The sequence below is a fragment of the Apteryx mantelli genome, chromosome 1 (assembly GCF_036417845.1).
Source record: "Apteryx mantelli isolate bAptMan1 chromosome 1, bAptMan1.hap1, whole genome shotgun sequence".
Classification (NCBI taxonomy): domain Eukaryota; kingdom Metazoa; phylum Chordata; class Aves; order Apterygiformes; family Apterygidae; genus Apteryx; species Apteryx mantelli.
The window spans coordinates 93,823,695-93,842,975 of NC_089978.1; the positions used below are offsets into that span (position 1 = coordinate 93,823,695).

Sequence of the window (19,281 nt, forward strand, 5' to 3'; positions counted from 1 at the left end):
AAACAAATGAAAATATTACATTTTTTGTTGGTATTCAAATACAAAATGCATGGGAATAGGAAGAAAACTATTGAAGTCTTAATGGTCATGTATTTAAAATCTCTCATGTTTCCTTCTCTAACTACCATTTCATAATTACTTGTGTTCTTTTTAAAGAAAATTTAATGTCAGAATATATGCTTATTTAGCAAAGCCACATAGTGAAACCCATTGTCTCCTCACAGAACAGTGACAGCAGAGATGGCAGCAACAGGCCTAGAATTTCTGTTCTTCTTCAGTAGCACTCCTTAATGGGAATGCAGAAGAATCACCTTTACGTTAGAAGTGGACCGTGCAGTCTCTTGCAGTTTGTGACCTCTCTTTTGAGAAGACTGCAAAAGCTGGTTTCAGTTTGAAATGGTTTTCGGGGAAGATCTGCCCTCTAGAACCTGGGCGAGCACTGACACAGGCCATGAAGCATCAGACGTTAAAATCTGTCAGATAGTACAGAACTGAACTTCTTTGAACCACTGATGTAGAAACATCAATAGATTATGACTGCAGATCTCCACAACCTCACAGATCTTCTGTGCTTTCTATCCTTGCCTATGTCTTCCGATCATCACCATCATGTGTGTCATGGATGAATATACAAATTTATATATTATATAAATCAAATGCTGCACATAGATAAACGAACGTGCATATGTAGATGCAATTAGGGAACAAGGCTCATTTTAAAATTGAAATTAATATGAAGACAAACAATTTAATCCAGTAAATGAAACAAGTCAGAATTACACAGACTATCCTTTTTTTAAAAAAAATTCTTAATTCTTTCAATTTAAGGAACACTTACCCTTCTGGAATGAGGAAAATTTGGGTCAAAATATCTCTCATACTGCAATTATTGGTTTGTTATTTTTCATTAATTAAATACAGTACTAAAAAATATCTTCTAAAGTTAATGACTTGAGTCTGACTATGCAACAGTGCTGTAGGGCTATATACTCAGAGTACCAGGAGTCCTAACAAGATTAGGCAGCTCAATAATAATAACTAGTGAATCATTGCTACTACAGCACACAAGGGAAAAAATGCAATATGCAAAAGGAAGGAAGGAAACACTGGAATTATAAAATCTGATATATTACCAGTGTACTGTGTAAAAAAAGGTATTACCCTATATTCCCGATACTCAAACAAAATTCTAGTAAATTGTTAATATGAAAAAAGGAAGTAAAGGAAATTTATTTTTTATACCAGGAAAAAAGTCAGAGTCGTGATACAATCACGACAATACACAAAACCTTTTTAATTGTACAAAACAATCAATGGTAAACCAAATTTTCATATTACTGTTCTCTGTTCTAACGTCAAGGATAGACCTTTCAAAATGTCAGAATTTCACTGTTTTTTGTTTGTTTGTTTGTTTTTGGAAACTGTACATGAATTCAGCAATACAGTACCTAGATATGAATTCAGCAGCAGAGTACCTAAATTCAGTAACATACCTTATGCTCTTCCACTTGACGCTTTAGGTCCTCTAGATCTGGACCTAAGGGCTCCGAATCAATTTTCTTTGTCCTTTGCTCTGTTTTTGTTAGCCAATCAGCCAACTGGGCTAGCTGCTGATTTTGAAGATCCATTAGAATTTTATGCAAACTGTAAAAAAAGAAATAATGACTTAAATTTATACATGAAGAAAACAATAGGCAGAAATGTGTGCCCTGTATACTCACATTTATCTTCACCACGCTTCTTCTTCTTTGAAGAAGAATACAGAGTAGAGACTGTGCAACAGTTTTACAAGTCTTACTCAAATTGTTTCTTCCAGCAAACTTAATTGATACTTAGAAAGACAATCTGTTCAGCAGAGGTTTTGTTTTCAGTATTGAAACCCATTATTTTTGCTGAGATAGAAAAAAGAACTCTTGGGGCATTTCAATTGTTAAAAGGATGTTCATGAGGCTACAACTCAAGCCAGGATAATAAATTCTGTTATCAAACAGGTCACTGAAAATTGGTTGAAGCTGTTTTGAATTAGTCATTGAAAAATTTTTATTAGAAATGCAAGTACTGTTTGTAAGTTATCTGCTGTTAAAGTTTTGGCCTCTGGTTGCCTTTCTATTAGAGCTGTTTGTTTGAAAATTTGAAATTTGTCCTCTCTGGTTTCTTAAAACCGGTACTCTCTACTACAGGTACTTTGAAAAACCCTCATATAGCTCTACTTAACAGCTTCCCCAAATTATAGGTACAGGGGAGATTATTAAATTTTCAGTTATTCAATGGATAATGCTCTAGAGAATTAGGAAGGGAAGTACATCAATTTTGCCTAAAAAAGTATTTAGATTGATCCAAAATAATCTGTCAAGAAATCCATTACAAATCCTTCACATTTCATACTTGCCATCTTTACAAATCCTACAATTTTTATCTTGTTTCTCAGTAATCTAGTCAAATTATCTACTGAGATCATGTAGCAATAATAATGCCATTATTCCTTCCAAAGGAGTAATTGTTCTCCTACTAAGCTCATCAAAAGTATTTTAAAAATAATATATAAACTATGCTTGAGCAATGGAATTAAACTACTTTTATTGCCCATCTCTCATTTAACATGCAGTCTATAACATATTTAACAGGCAAAGCCATTTTTCTCACAGATACCAAACTTGGTGAAACCATTGTATGTTATAATATGTTACTTGCATCTCAAGCACCACTCTTGAAGCAAAAAATTACCGTTAACTACTTTCAGAACTCAGCTTGGATATTTGAAAATTTAAATTTAACTTTCACACTGGAGAAAACTGTCCTGTAAGTAAGACTCTAACTTACACTCCTTTAATTCCACTTGTTTCTCAGTTGGCTTCTTGTCTACTGTGACTTACTAAAAGCAGATAGTATCTACCTATATCAAATATTATGCAAACAGTGCTTCTTCTCTACTCATTCTCATCTTTTCTCAGTACGGAACTATCACTGTAATGACATGTTTGAAAAAAAGAGCAGTGGAAAAAATGACTGAAGAAATCGTACTTTTTAAATGTTCCCCTCTATCAAATACAGTAGAGTCAAAGCACTTCAAAATATATATCTAAAAAGAAATAATTTGAAATGCTGTCAGTAGAGTCAATGCATATTAGATACCATTTTTACTTCATGTTCAACTCCATTAATAAAATACAACATTTATCAACTTTATTTATATTGAAAATTGTATAAAAGAGCTTCTTTAAAGCCATTCTTCCTAAAAACAGTAATGAAAGATGTAGTTATGTTATCTGGGAGAAAAAGGAAAATACCTTACTAGAATGAAAATAGAGGATGCTTACAAGATGCAAATTAAGAGAGAGACAATACAAACTAGAATGAATACTACATATATTTAAATGGAAAGACTATAAATATTCAAAATATTTTACTCAACATGTTAGTTTAATTTCAATTTTATGCATTTAATATTACTCCAGCCACACTATTTTCACAGACTAGATGTCAAATTTGCAACACACTTTATATATCTTACAGCTGAGTATTGATAGATGATAGTTTGTCAACCTAAGTCCAGAAATTACTGAAAATATAGACAAAATGAGGAACAGCTATTGTAAATCGTGTCACTATTTGACCCATGTCACCTATACTTTCCCAACTGATATTTCTCCCCAGAAGGACTTTTTAAATGACCAAAACATAAGTATGTTTTCTCCCAAAGGCCCTGCAGAAATGCACACAAGTGCAATGTGTGCACACTGGGGAGTCGACAACTTAAGAAATGCTTGGACAAATCCAAACATTCTGGCATGATTTTGAGGTATGCTCAAGTAAAGCAATTATTTCTGGGTTTGCCTAAACAATTTTGGATTTTCCCAAAACAGTTTGAGCAAATCCAGAAAGTTATAATTTTGAAAATTCATATCAACCTATGTCCAAAGGAAGCATTATTTCTGTATTTTGCCAAATACACCTAAAGGTTTTCAAAAGAAAATAATCACCACAGAAGACTGCATTTGAACATGTAGATAGCTACTTTTGGGGAGACTTTCAAATTCACCTGAATCACCACCTTGATTTGACATTCGTCAACATCATCCTATTTGTAGCCTACTCATAAGTTAAGGCACATGTCTGAAATTTCAACATTTGGATCTTTGAATGTTTTTTATTTTACCTCCTATGTTTCCAACAAACCAGAAGAGTGATAACACGCGTGGTAAATGAGGGACGATCTGGGATACAGAGAAAGTGTGTAAGAAGAGGACAAACGAATCCTGACAAGTACCTGGCTCTGAAGCATACTGAGCATACACCAGCGACACTGCAGTGTACCTGCAGTGTCCCAGTGTACCTGCAGCGCAGTGTCCCAGTGTACCTGGCTCTGAAGCACACGAAGCATACACATGCAGAGCAGTGGCTACAAGAAAAGTGAGGGCCTGCAGGCAAACACTGAAGATTTAAGGAAAAAAGCAGAATAGGCCAGAAGAGGCAACTTTATGGAAATGCTGACTTGCAAACAAATTAAAAGAAATAAAAGTTTGTTTTGAAATAATGTTTTAGTTATGCCCATTTCCTGAATCATTCCTGGCTGGTCCCAGATGGTACCAAGATAGTATCAGCTGTCCTACCTGCAGCTCTGTGAAGCTGTGCTACTTTCCAGAAACTCAGTTTTAATTTGTAAAGATTCCAGTTAGTAGTTCTTGGAAGAAAAAGACTGAAGAAAATAAATTGCTACAGCTAGAAACTGAAACTTCCACAGAACTTCAAACACTGAAAAAAAAAGGTTCCAAGAAACAGGAAATGCTCCATTAATCCAACTGAGTAAAAGGTAGGTATCAAACAGCAGTACTTTTCTAAATTGTCTTTCTCAAGATTTTTTCTAGGAAGAGGGTGTCATGGATCTTAATGATATATTAAGATATCAGTTTCTTTACTGGAAATCATACATTAATTATTGATCAGAAAGACCAGATGATATATGCAGTGTTTCCTCCAACCTAATCACTCTCTCTTTCTTGAAGGGGAAGAGTACAGGAACCTGACACCCTCCCTCATTATACCCCATAGTTTGCAAGAGATTAGCTAGCTCAGATCTATCTCAGTCCTTCTTCACTTTCAAGCGTGCATACTATTCTCTTACTTGAAGTTCTGAACTGGGGTATTATAAATACTAAATACAGTGCTTCCTCCTAGAGAGAAAATTTTTTAGCGATAAATGAAATGATATCCTAAGTGCTATAGAAAATCTGTTAAAGTAAAGAGAATTTGGTTTAAAAAAACAAGATATGATGAAATACTTCTTATAATGAATATTGATACTATTCTGAAGCAAGGAGCATAAACTTGAAAATGAAATAATCACAGTTTATTCTTAAGTAGAAGAATGTTTCTCTTTTCTTCCCATTCTCCAGGTACTTTCTGGTTTTCAAACTACTTCTATAAACATCTGATAGAGGTTTTAGTACCTATTTATATACCTCAGGAGATTATTGTAATCTCTGTTTATGGTATGGCCCTCATGCATTTCAAATACAACTACTTTTCCATTGAATTTAATGTGTTTTAATAGTTTATGGAGGTTTATGGAGGAACCCTCCATAAAGGGGCAAACTGTATTAGGTTTTCCTCTCCAGTGGTTCATTTATCACTCTGAGATGCTTTACTACAGAGAATCCTATTTAAAGGAGGGGTAGGAAGAGAAACAAAAAATCCTGCTCTTTTCCTTAAGTGTGTTAATGTATTGCTACAGGAGTCAAGTATTTTCAATACATAGTGAATACAAGGTAAAACCTACTTGTGCTGCTTTTACACAATGGCACTGCAGTGTCCCAAACTTCCTCTGATATTCTGACATCTTAAACCACTTTTTCAACTCTTGAGTCTCTCACTTTTATAGTATCCTTTATCAATAAATGTTTCTACTCTCTTTTTGATAGCTTGCTTTTGTTTCCCCTGTGCTGCAGCATTTTCTTACATTTCCTGTTGCCACTACTACAGAGGATAGACAGCCTTGCTGTTCTCATCTTCACAAATGCCATCTCTGTGCCTGGATAAAGATGTCACTGTTGCCTCGAAGACTGGATTACAGCAATGTGCTCAAAAGATCACACTTTAAACTGTAGCAAAAAGCAGGTCCTCAGAGTTTAAATAGAGTACACTAACCCGGAAATATGTTATGCAGTGATATGAAAGCTGGTCAAGTTCATAATTCTCCAGCTTGTATTTAAAACACTGGTTTTGACCCAATAGGTCAAAATTAGCCATTTCTAAGTACTTTACTCCTGAGAAGTTTTATTTTGTTCTAACCCAAATTTCATGGAATTAATTGCACTTAATTTCTTGTATAGGAATTAAATAGTAGCACAACATTCTCTGCGAAGCTCCTATCACTTTGTATTTTATGTCTCCCTGATTTCATATTACTCAAATGTTATGCACTTCAGAAGATACTAGAGTTCATTTGCAATTACTTATAGCTGCATCTGGGATATAAATTTAACAATCAGAGTCAAAGAAGATATTCTGGTAAACAGAGTACGACTCACAGAGATGAGGTTGCTCCTTGCATGTGTTGAATTAAATGAAAATAAATACAGCAAATAAAAACTGCTCACAGCAAAGTGTGTTTTTCTTCTCAAATAAAATGGCACAGCTGGAGGAAGTTAGTTTGAGAGACATCTGAAGTCTGTCAATAATTTTAGAGACTCTCAAAGTAAGACATGTAAGATTATAACAGATAAAAGTACAACAACATCTCAATACCCAGTAGCAATCAGAAGAGAAAATCAAACATTTGGAATTACTAGGAACATATAACAAAATGGAAGGCATTGTTAAGTGATTATACAAAGTCCTGTTTTGCCCTTTAATACTGGGTGCAATTCCAGTTCTCTTACAAGGTAGAACTGGAAAAAAATCAGAGAAAAAGGCAATATAGATAATCAAAGATATGGAAGAACTTCTATATGAGGAATAATTAATCAAGCTCATAATCTTCAGTCTGGAAAAGAGGTGACATATATATATGGAGAAACTGAGGAAGAATACACTGCTGACCATCATTTCCAACATAGTAACTAGAGGGAATCAATTAAGCTGGCAGAAACCAGATTAAAACAAACAAAAAAAGGCCATTCTTCAAAAAAGCAATAGTTCGTACTGGACAAGAAGCCCATGGAACTCATTGCTAAAGGATGCTGAAAAGTTTACACAGGTTTGAGGAGAAACTGAATAAATTGATAGCAGAAAAATCAATGGCAGGTTACCAAACCCACAAAACTACTCCCATCTCAGGAAGTTCCCTCAGTTGAAAACAACTGGAGGTTGTGAGAATACTACAGAGAACTTTGTAATAAAAGACATGCCCTATTAGATCAGAGCAATGGCCCACACAGCCCAATATTCAGTCTCCAGCAATGGTGACAGGAAATGAAGAAATGCTGGTTCAGCAAAGCACGCACCTCCCTTAAAGCTTGTCCTTTTCCTATTCTGTTACAGTCAGGACAATGCGCTAGACCTTTGGCCTGACCACCAAAGAAAATCAGCTTTTTGTTAAAATCATGCTTGCAAAAGGACTTGTTCTCCAACTGTACTGAAGAAGCCAACAAAAATTGCTCACTTAGGACATGTGCGTTGTGATTTTCTGAGAGAAAAATTAAGACCTCAGTGGAAAGATTTTAATGATGTCTAGCTTGAAGTCTTGAAGAAATGTGATAGCATTTACTGTTAATTCTTCTCTAACTGGGAATATACAGTATTGTATTGCTCTTATTTACATTATAGGAATAATCTAAAGATTTCTGTTCAAGTAGTCTATTCTGTATTGCACATTAAATAACTCCTACATACAGTAAATGACTATACATCAACAAAGACAGTGTACTATGCCGATAATCAATGGCACATTCCCTCTCTAGGTGTCACTTTCTCACAAGTAGAATTAGAATTAGTTTTAGAATTTCAACTACTGAAAGCAGACAGCATCATATCAAATGCTCTAAAACGCTTTTAGTTATTACACATTTCCTGTGAGAAATCAGAACAAATGTAGGACTTGCACTTTTTTTGAATAGTGTAATTTGCTGTCAGATAAACCCATATGACAATATTTCTGATAAGCTAAGCTCCCATTTACTACAATTTTTATTGGATCATATTTGGATCATATTTTATTGGATCACATTTTGCAGTTTTTAAAGATTTGTTTCCCTTTTCTCTTTGTATCTCAGTAAAGATCATCTCTGTTGTAGCTGTGTCACACAATTTTGTGTGATACTTGCTGAAACAATCAGAAAAAGTGAGGTAGGTTACATAAATTTTGGTAAAAACGATATTAGTGTCCAAGCTGTTGATAGTGTTGATCTGTGCAGCTTTCAGTCTCAAAACAATCTGCAAGCTTAGAGGTCAATACATATTAAATTTCAGGATAAAAAAGGTCTGAGATTGAGTCTAATTCAGAGTGAAGTGAAACAAAATCAGGACTGTTGGTCAAACTCAGGACTGCTCCAGTCAAATCCCGTATATAATACTTTCTCTGACATATTACTTACTTGCTTTGTTTTTCCATACTGGCTACCCTGAGACTTTCCCATCGAGAATTAAGTAGATTCATTTGTTCTTGGATTTCATTTTCTTCATCATCTGAAAGCTTTCCAAGTGCTAGAAGTTGACTTCCAACTTGCAAAACATTGCCAACATGTCCTTGGTGAGCTGTTAATTCCATCATAAAACCCTGACAATAAGAAGAAAACCCTGGTTTAAGTTCAATTCTTTGGAAGAAAAGAACAAACTTTGGAGAAATATTCAATTTTACCACTTTCCAAAACTGATTTTCAAATTTACTTTTTATTTTTCTGCCCTCCACACCAAACCTTGCAACACAAAACAGAAATAAAAATTTTGACTTTTTGCATATGGTACAGTCTCTAGTACTATCTTTAAATTCTCCAAATCAAAATTAAAAAACAAGAAAAAGGAATGAAAATAACCTAGTAATATTTTTATTAGTTTTACATTTCTGACTTCAACATGGCATACAAGCAGATATATGACTACTGAAAGATTAGTATAACTATATACCTCGTGGGCGTGAAACTGTTCTTTAACAACTTCTACATCATTGGATATGTCTCCTTGTGCTTGCAATGCATCTTCAGCAGAGAGAAGCCATGTGAGTACTTCTTCTAAAGCAGTTTGGTAGTTGTCAAGGTCCATTTCTGACCCCATCAGTGAGGTGCTAGATGTCTTTTCTTCAACAGTTTCTAAAAACTGATCAAAACCAAAATTTTAGAGTAATGCAAACAGCGTCTACGCCAACATATCTACAGAGGAACAATGGAATGCCATTGTCTTGTATCATAAAACAGCTTTTCATTAAAAAAAAAAAAAAGCTCAGATGGCTAATGAGTAGGAGGAGTCATTAGTATAAAAGCTATGACAAAAATCAGCAAAGGCTGAGGGAAATAACAAAATTCAGAGTAAATTAGATATTTTACATTAGAATTCAAAATTCCTAGCAACTGTTCTGAATAGTGACAATATTTAAATTATACCTGTAGAGTGTTATTATACTTGCTTTTCAATAAATACTCTAATTTTTCATTTCTAGTTTACTATTTCTCATTCAAGTATTTTCTCTTGGAAATGAAGGAGAAATATTTATTTCCCACAGCAGCTAGCATAATCACATCATCAAAAAAGGCAGCAAGTTCCATGTTGACATTGCAGAGAAACTAAAGCAAATGCCACGCAAAAGGGAAAAACAACCCTTTAAACTACAACCTATGCTAGACCTGAACAATCCACAGACCCCCTTTTTCTTAATACCATGCTATAAAGTCGAAAAAGCTCAGAAATCCCACATCAAAACATAATTTTTTACAAAAATAGAAAAAAATACTGTTCATTTCTCTTCCCACATGGGCTACCCTCACACTCATTCCTTAGCAGCCAAGTGACTTTGACAAGCACAGAATTCACACTCACATTCTACAGGTCAAAGTCAAGAGAAATCAATAGCTATTTAATGATCACTGGAATAATAGACTACTGGGACAAAATAAGCAAGAAACAGGGGCTTGCTACACAAAATCTCATAGTGTAAATTTGTTAACAAGTTCTAAAGAAGTTTAACTAATTTGCTAGCAAGTTAGTAACAAACCAAAACATTCACCTAAAAATGTTCAAGCCTTTATCAAAAGTGATACCAAGGCCTTTTAATGATTTAATAGTTAGCAGAAATTGTTCCTACTGATGTACTTGTGTCAGTAAAATACTCAGAGAAGCATATAAAGCCTTGCACCACAGTTTAGTACAGAAAGTGAAAATTTATTAATATAACTAAAAGCAGGAAGCATAATGTATGCAATATGATTGCTCAAAATGAAATTCTCAATCTTGATCTTCACAACAAATTTATTCTGAATTGTATGAATCTAATAATCACATGCAACTAATGTGAATCCCAGTGTCACATGCTAGCTAAAACACCAGTGATAACTTCATTGCCAGTTATGTGTCACATGCTAGCTAAAACACCAGTGATAACTTCATTGCTAGTTATGTGTCACATGCTAGCTAAAACACCAGTGATAACTTCATTGGCAGTTATGCATGAAAAACAATATTCAGTAAATAAATCCAGAACAGGAAAGCTGTTGAAATCAATAGCATTTTTTTTAAACAGAGCACTGTCTAATAGCATAAATAATGAAGCAGAGACAATGCCCAACACATATTTCTGTTGCACAAATGATTATCTAAACTGTGTCCAACTCTTGATTTTAGGTAGTGTATAATGTAGTAAGAAGTTACCCAACTGTATTACATTTCTGCAGCAGCATAATTTTTTGTAGTACCTAGTCTACTATGCAAAGGGATTAGTTAATCATTGCTTTTGCATATGTAATTATTCTCTTCTTTCTATGACATTACTGCATAGAATATACCCACTTCATATGCGATACTCTGGAAAAAAATAGACGCTATAGCAGCTGAGTGAGACTAGGGATATCATGTTTGCAGAGATCTGTGATGATTTCCGTCAGCTATTTGTTTGAAAATTCTTCAGCTGAAAATCTTTTTTTTCTAAATCCAGTAGGCATAGATGACAAGTGCAGAACCAAGCACACGCTAACAACTCTTTCTCAGAAGAAGGAATACTCATCATAAGTCTCCCTAATAATTTTAACCAGTCTTTACACTTCTTTCTTTCATGTTATCATAAATATAGCACGGAATTGCACTGAAAAAGCATGGACTCATGACCTTCAATGGCAAAATGATGCAGATTAACTTACGGCTGGAAGGGGAGTTTGTAATGAAACTTGAAGAAATGTTAGAGTGGGGAAAAAAAGCAAACAGCAAACACTCTAAATGGAAACCAAAAGACTTTCTTGGCAGGTATTTCAGACTATGTTTTCATTAAACAAAAGGGCAGTTTTCTGACAGAAAGACACCAGAAGTGGCTTAGAGGAAGTATAGCCAAAGGACTGTGGAATGGTGTCAGTAATCCTTATATCTCGTGTAGGGTGGCAACAATTACTTTTCTGCCCTCACTCAAAGCTTATAGCATTGCTGACAGCAGAGGGCTGCGATCAGCCATGAGGTGATGGAGCAGGGAAAAGGACATGAGCTGTTCTTGAAGTAGAAATAGTCAAAAAAAGGAATGAAAACATTCATCTATGGATATCATGATTGAACAGTTCTCAGCTGTTGAGGCCTAATAAAGCCACTACATCATTTTATCTCATCTTTCTTTTTTTCGGGCATAAGAAAGGGTAGCAGTCAGAGAATAACCAACAGAAGCCACAATATTAGTAGTAACTTGTTATTCTGGAGTACACCGAGCATGTAGAATATTTGTGTTGGATTTGACAGTGACACATGCGGGGACCATCTGGAATCTTTAAATGAATTTAAGCTAATCATCCTCATTGATGTCATTGATAAAATCAAGCCAGATTTGAAAACTGGACTAAACTTCCTTCTGCATCTTTAAGCACATGAGCTGTTAACAAGACAAAGTAGGGAAGCAATGTCCAGGCATCCTTGATCTGAATCTGTACTAGTAGAGAATATTCACATTATGAAAAGCCTACAAGCACAAGAGACTTTTAAAATGTGTCTTGGATTCAACAGTTAGTTTTGACTTGACAAAAACCATATAAACATGTATTTTAACTCTACTGTTATACCATATCTTCACTACTGCAGTCAGTGCTGTTAGCTGAAAGACAACTGTAGGTCTTTGATTGCCCTGTGTACACAATGAAAAATAACTACTCAAAGCAGCAGAAATTCAGACTGTGCTATGCAGTCACTGACCATTATTTTGTGGCAGGTGAAAGAAACTTGCTATGTGGAGCCAGTGTTAAACCAATCACTTCAATATGATCTGAAAAATGTCATGGATTACAAATGCATCCCTCTAATTTACATGTCATGAGGAGAGACTGAATATAGAAGAAAGGAGCACTAGCAGATCACTGCTCTTTCAACAACATCCCCATCAAAAACTGAGATTCCTGTTGGCTCAGCTCTGGATGCAACATCAAACACTAAGCTAAATGTTCACACCTGCAAGTGGACAGCTACTGAACTAACCCCTGTGAGTGCCCTACGTCAGACTCTTTTATTATAAAGAACCAAAAAAGTTAGGTGTCTTAATAAAATCTCCACTTACGTACAGGTTATCCATTTCATAACACAAACCAAATTTCAGCATGCAGACTCTAGAGCACCAAGAATAATCCACATTGAAATAATCCATGTAGTACTAACACTGAAAAATCTCAATTTTTTAAGTAATGACTGGAGTAAAGTAAAAAAATCAGTAAAAAAGTGTACCAGTAAAAAAAGAAAAGAACATTTCCTGTTAGCGTTATTTCTGAATTTGTATGAAATCTTTTCACAATTTCTAAAATATTGAGACAAAATTAGAAATCCAAGATATTGCATATCCTATGCTGAGAACAAAAACATAGACCTATTAATTCAGATATAAATGTAGCTGCTGTTTCTAATGATAATTTTTAACAGGTTAAAAAATAGTAAGTACATGCTGAAGTTAAATTGCTGTTGTGGTATATACCTAGGAAGACTATATGTAGGAAAAAACCCTGCTCAAATGTGCATGCGATCTCATTCTTCAATTAAACAGTATTCTAAGTAAAGAATTAAGAATTAGTGATTACCCAAAGTAATTGGATTGGGTGCGGTCAAAGCAAAACATTGCATTCCCTTGACTACGGTGCTCTGTTAAGTGAGAATGCATGCATGAGACACGAGTGTTTAAGGGGAAAGAAGGCCTGAACAATTCAGATGTTTGATGAAGACTGCATCGCAACCACCAGCTGAGCTCAAGGGAGCTGGGACTCAGCCAGCTCACAGGTATTTTGAAAACTGGTCAGCCATTTTTGCTGGGAGAATAGTCTTAATTGTTATAAGGGCTGACCTAGAAGTAAAGAAAAAACTCTGGACACAAAGGTTGTCTTCTTGGATGTCCTCTCTCCTTGCTGCAGCATGTAGAAGAAGCATATCAAGGTAAAAAGATCGGAATTTGAATGTTTATGCACTGCATCCTTTTCTGTTGGGGGGGTGCATTCTGTCAAGAGTGGAAGACCTCATGGACACTTGAGCTTTAATTTCAAGTGTAAGGAAAGAAAATAAAAGGCTCGTGACCTTCAGAAGCTTGGAAGAATGAGGCACACTTGGCAGCTGGAGGAACTGATTCACAGAGCTGAAAGGACAGGCTTGCAGCTGCTTCCAGGTGCAGAAGAGGGGAGGAAGGGCTCCTCTCCCACTGTTGTATTATGTTTGTCCAGGGAGGCGCGGCAGTGCACACGTGTTAGTCACTTCTACAAGAATGCTTGTATTAGCTCGTAAAGGCTATTTCTGAGTTTTAGAAATCAGTTTAGCAGTTTTGGAAATTAGATAACAGTAAACACTCAGGGTCCACTCCAGCACTCTTATGCACATTGTATATTTTCTTCCTTCAGAAACTGCCCGTCTCACTGTAAAAGGTGTAGAATCAGGCTTTAAACATTTAGAGCCTTGAAATTACACAACACCAACTTTTATATATATATATATATTTTTTTTTAGTAAAGGCAATTTAAGTCCACTATAGTTTTCTCATTTTGAAAATTTCTTTTGCAGGATTATAGCCTTAAATAGTAACACACATTAATCAATCTCTAATCATATCTCTTAGCAGGTGGGATTGATACCACTGCCTATCCTTTCAGTTGCTCCAAGCCTCTCATTACAAAATCATATTTTATGTCTCTTTAAAATTGCCAAATTATGACTGTACAGGCTAAAATGTTCTCTGCAAGAATTAATACTGTGCATTTTTTAACAGATAATTTCAGTCAGAATGGTTCAGGCATTTCTGGGAATAAAACTAAGAAGACATGCTGTCTAGATCATTTGTGAGTATAATATTGACCATTCCTTTGTTCTAAATGAGACTAGCATTTTCATTTTATTAAGGATTTCAGATGCTGCCTTCATGAATGAAAAGGTCTTGGGTCAGGGAGATGGTTTTTGCCATTCATATGGAAAATCTGCTGATTTGGCCTTATCATAAATCTGGAAAACTGCAGTTTTGCTTGCTCAGTTGAGACAGCCTAGATTTTAGCAGTTGATTTTCCCAGTGACTCCATTTCCACTAGCAATGCTTCCACCTTGCAACTGCTGTTTTGAGATGCAGGAGACTATTAGCTCATGACAACTCAACTGAGCTGAGTCTGCATGCATGTCAAGAGGGAAAAATCCAGAGCCAGGCAGTGTGGCTGAAAGTAGTTTACAAAAAGACGCAAAGAAAATGCTTGAACTACTGCCAGGAAAGGAGAGAGGGAAATTAGTCTCTTCTGCTCACTGTATTAGGTGTAGCTGGTACAAAGACTGACAGCTGCAAGGGAAAATTGGGCACCTAGTGACTAAGAATCTGCAGGCTGGCTGAGATTGACTGAAAGCTAGTGAAAAGCTTGGAAGCAATTGGGTGAAATGACTAAGGAATGGACTAAGACTGGGAACTGGGGATAAGTATGATAGTATTAAGAGTTGAGAGATAGGAACCGAGGCTACTGGACACCCAGAACAACTGGGCACCTCGAATAATAGAATTTTCTAACAATTTAAAAGCTGTATCATTTTATATATATGGTCAAATAGTGCTTCATAAAATATGTCAGGATTTTTTACTTAGCATGTCTTCTCCTGTACACCTATACTTGAAATAAATATCAAAGCTGGTTTTGGATAGTAACAACTTGACCCTTTTTTCCACCAAGCTTACCAAAGCATATCCATTTTATTAACTTTCTAGGAAATTTTTTTTGGTCTATGCTTATCTAAGTGTTTTAATTTTATTCATTTTTTTATGCTGACTGTAAAACGTATTGCTATTTGAAGTATTACTGATGATAAGACAAACAGTACTTGCCTCTCTAAAGAAGGCACTTTCCATTCAAGCAATTAAGAATCATGGCTCCAAACAGTAATATGATTTGATGTAGATGCATTAAATCAACTGGTTGTGATTGAACTGCATTATTTTCAGCATGTAAATTATGATTTCTTGTTGTTAAAATGCCTATTCTACCCACCATTTTTCATTGCTTCATTTTTCTGATTCCAGAACAAGACACATTCTAATGAACATTATTTTTCAGGAGCTGTCACTTAGTGCAGTAGCCTGTGAGATCATCTGGTCTCTAAATAACACACAAGTAAGAATATTCTTCACATAAAGGAAGTGGAAATTTTCATCCTAACAATACATTTCCAATATTATCTAATGAATCTTCACAGAACTCTCTGGTAATCACTGTCAGCACTGATAAATGCTAACAGGGTCCTGCAAGTATATCATACTTCAAGAAATCTCAAGACTGCTACCAGTAGTGCTACAACTAGGTGAGTAACTTCAGATCTGCTGATTCCTCTCCCTTGAAAATTATCTATTGTTTTAGTCTTGTCCATAAAACAGTGGAAATATAATTTTATCCATTGATGATAAACATTCGACCTTAAAACTTAAGTTATTATGCACACAGTTTCATGTAGTCACATGAGAAAGAATTCACGATTGAAAACAATGTAAGAATCAGGTTTATTATCATTTAAAAAGTGTAACTTCTAAATGCAATGAAGACTTAAGTAACAGCTACTTTAAAGTAGACTACCCTCAGGTCAGAGACCTTTTAAATGTTCTATGTTAATAATAATAATATATTTTAAAAACCTCCATAAATAGAAAAGCTATTAAAATGTATAAACAGAAGAACGGGATTGAGACAGGTGAACTATGTCTTAGCTAGAGAAAATACAAAAGTACTGAATTATTTCTTTAACATGTCATATAGGGAACCTAGAAAAAATGCTGACTTTATTCCTTTTCTATCCAATGACAGACAAATTGAAAAATACAGACATCAAAAGCTGTTTTGCTGAAATAAGCTTGCAGATTTCAAAATTAAGACTATGGAAATGCACGCCAAGAGTAAGAAGTTAAACAGAAAATCAAGCATTTATTCATTTTCAGATGTATTTCATTATATATTCTACAACTTCACAGTTCAAGCAACTATGAAAATGTATCTCCAATTTTATTGCTCCATCATTCTGGAGGGTAAAGTAGCCTTCTCTTTTCACCATCCTATTTAGTTGTTGCTACCTCTTCCATTTCTCTGTTTTATCTGCTTGCTCTCATCTGCTCTTGTTGTCACCAAAATCAGTGTTGTCCCATGGCATTTTTTGCTTTATTACATCAGTCATCTGACTATCGTATTCGCTCTCCTTGCTCACCTTTATGTCTCTCCTACATGCGCCTAACAGAAAAGTAACTTTGACAGTTTGGTTGTACACACACACATTTGTTCCCTCCTTCCTTATTACCTTCATTAGCTTCTAATTTTCTTCAGTTTTTCCGATATTCAAACCTTGTATTCACCCTGTAAGAGTTTTGCAATTCTCAAGTTACCAACATAGTGTTCCTTTTCCTACTTTCACCTTCCCTGAGGGCTATTATCTGCCAAAGCAACCCCTTTTCACCCCCTTTTCCAAAGAGAAATGTGCTTTTCTTCTGTGTCTGAAAATTATTTCTCAGGCTTGTTCCCATACCGTTTCACCACCCTTTTTAAAAGTCATTCTCAATGATTGCTTTAAGAATGTTTATCCACTCACCCCACACAATGCTCAAACCAGTTTAATAGCTGATCACACTCATCCTTACACTCCACAGTGCAAAGGAGATGATTTTGCAAGCTTTCTGCGTACTCAGCTCCTCACTGTAGGGAAGAGCATCCTGCTATGTGAAGACGTTATATTCTAAGATTGCACCTTTGCAGTCAGGACATATCTGCACTGCTCACATGTGAACTGCAAGCCAGCTTTGTTCTGGCAGCTTTGGGGCCATGTGTGACAGACATTAGTTGGGTGTCTACTTTTTTTGCTGACAATTATGTCATGCTGCTTTGTGCATGGCTGCATTACGTGGAGCCCCCTCGAATGAAGGGGATGCTACTTCTGCCCGATCAGCCCCAGAGTCTGCTTGCACACAGGAAGCTCTCCACACAGCTAAGTAGGGCATGTGCAAGAGTAACGGCCCAGAACCAGGAGCCTCTTGTTTAAGCACAAACACGCAGAGACTGATGAGAGAGAGGCCAGGAGCAGACAGGCCTGGCCTCGGAGTCAAGAGAAACCGCCCAAAAATAAGCGAAGAGAGCTGCATTTGCTGAAACTCAGAAAGCCACCACATTGACCAAAATAAAGTGTGGAAGCAAGAACCTGCCTGCATAGACACAGTGGCAGCAGCAACAGTTGTTTAGAAATTTTTGAATTTCTATTTTGTGTTATGTAACCACTTTTTCTCTATTTAACAAAAGAAGTATGCTTGTGTTTCATTAAGAGTGTGTGCGTGTGTGTGTGTCTGGAGGTGGGGTTGGTAAAAAGCCTTTTGATTTTCTTTTAGCAGCAAACTGTAAGAAAGGGCTAAGCAAATCCACCAAGAAATTTCTGGTGCACCACCTAGGCAAATTACAGGAGCTGTTACGAAGCTTGCTGGTTCAGATGAGAGACTCTACAGTCTCTAGAGAACAGTCACACCTATAAGATTTTGCAGAACAAACCTTACTAATGAGCTGTTCAGTCTGCATTTCTACAGCTTGTATTATATATATTTATCTTAAAATACAGATTTGCAAGAACAGACTCTGACCCTCTCAGCAACTGGCACCACAGGAAGCCTCCCCTCACACACACATCTCCCCTCCTGCTGCAGTTCGACACTGCCAGCAGGAAGAACCTGGGCATCCTCTGTAAATATTCTAACCTTTTAAACTTTGTCTCAGCCAATGAACAAGGAAAACCCAAACCAATCAGCATGATATAAAGAAAACGCATTATATTCTTCCAGTTATATGAAGTAGTTGAGCATAAAACAAGGAATGTTATCTAGCTGATTTGATACCAGATTCTGTTTTCTATTATTGGAAACCTAATTCCACAACATAATTATGTTATATAATCATGCTATAATTCCACTATATAATTTATAGACGCAGGAAGAAGGGAGGAATAAAGACTATTCTACCATCTTTGGCCAGAAGTAAGAACCTTCTATTGCAGAGTAGAACAGAACAAACAGCAATCAACCAGCTGTTGCAATGTTTACTGAATTATGGTAGAGGAAAGTCTCCAAATAGTTCATTATCTCTTAAAATTTCTACATGTAAAGTGAAAGAGAATATTTGCTGCTTTCTTTTTTTTATACTGTCCTTGCAATCTGATAAAGCCGTCTTCTGATTTTTGAATTTTATTACAAAATATACAATTGCAAAATGCTAACATCTTTCTGCCTGCAATTCAGTCAATAGCTACCTGAACTTATAAATCCTGTCTTGGCTAGATTCTTGCTTATTTTTCCATCAGGAGAATGGACATAGGATTTAACAGAAGAGAATTACAACTTAATTAAAAAAAGAATAAAAAAGTCAAGTGCTGCAGCCTCCCAGCAGTCTCAATAGGAGGTCTTGCAATAATTACCACTGCAAACCCATCAGCAAATCAACATAACATTTTGCATAATTAGGTAAGTAATATGATCCATGCTATTGCACTTGCTAGAGCTACCACAACTTTTCTTACTCATCAAGACCCCTGAATAAATGGAATCCAATAGCGTCAACATTAGCCTATTCAGGGACTTAATTAAAGGTTCATGAAATGACAATGCAGAGGACAGCAGCCATCCACATCTGCATATGCAGAACCTGAATGCAGAAAAAAAAACAT

The 19,281-nt window shown here is 35.7% G+C and overlaps 1 protein-coding gene across 1 annotated transcript in view; it reads right to left on the reverse strand.

Moving 5' to 3' along the window:
• Positions 1–19,281, reverse strand: part of DMD (dystrophin) — a 1,189,181-nt gene that overhangs the window by 840,771 nt on the left and 329,129 nt on the right. Inside the window, exons 10-12 of the mRNA XM_067297573.1 lie at positions 9,061–9,249; positions 8,532–8,713; positions 1,494–1,644 (exon numbers count right to left, since the gene is read on the reverse strand). Coding sequence (XP_067153674.1) covers positions 1,494–1,644; positions 8,532–8,713; positions 9,061–9,249 — 522 coding nt within the window. The remainder of the gene's footprint in view (positions 1–1,493; positions 1,645–8,531; positions 8,714–9,060; positions 9,250–19,281) is intronic.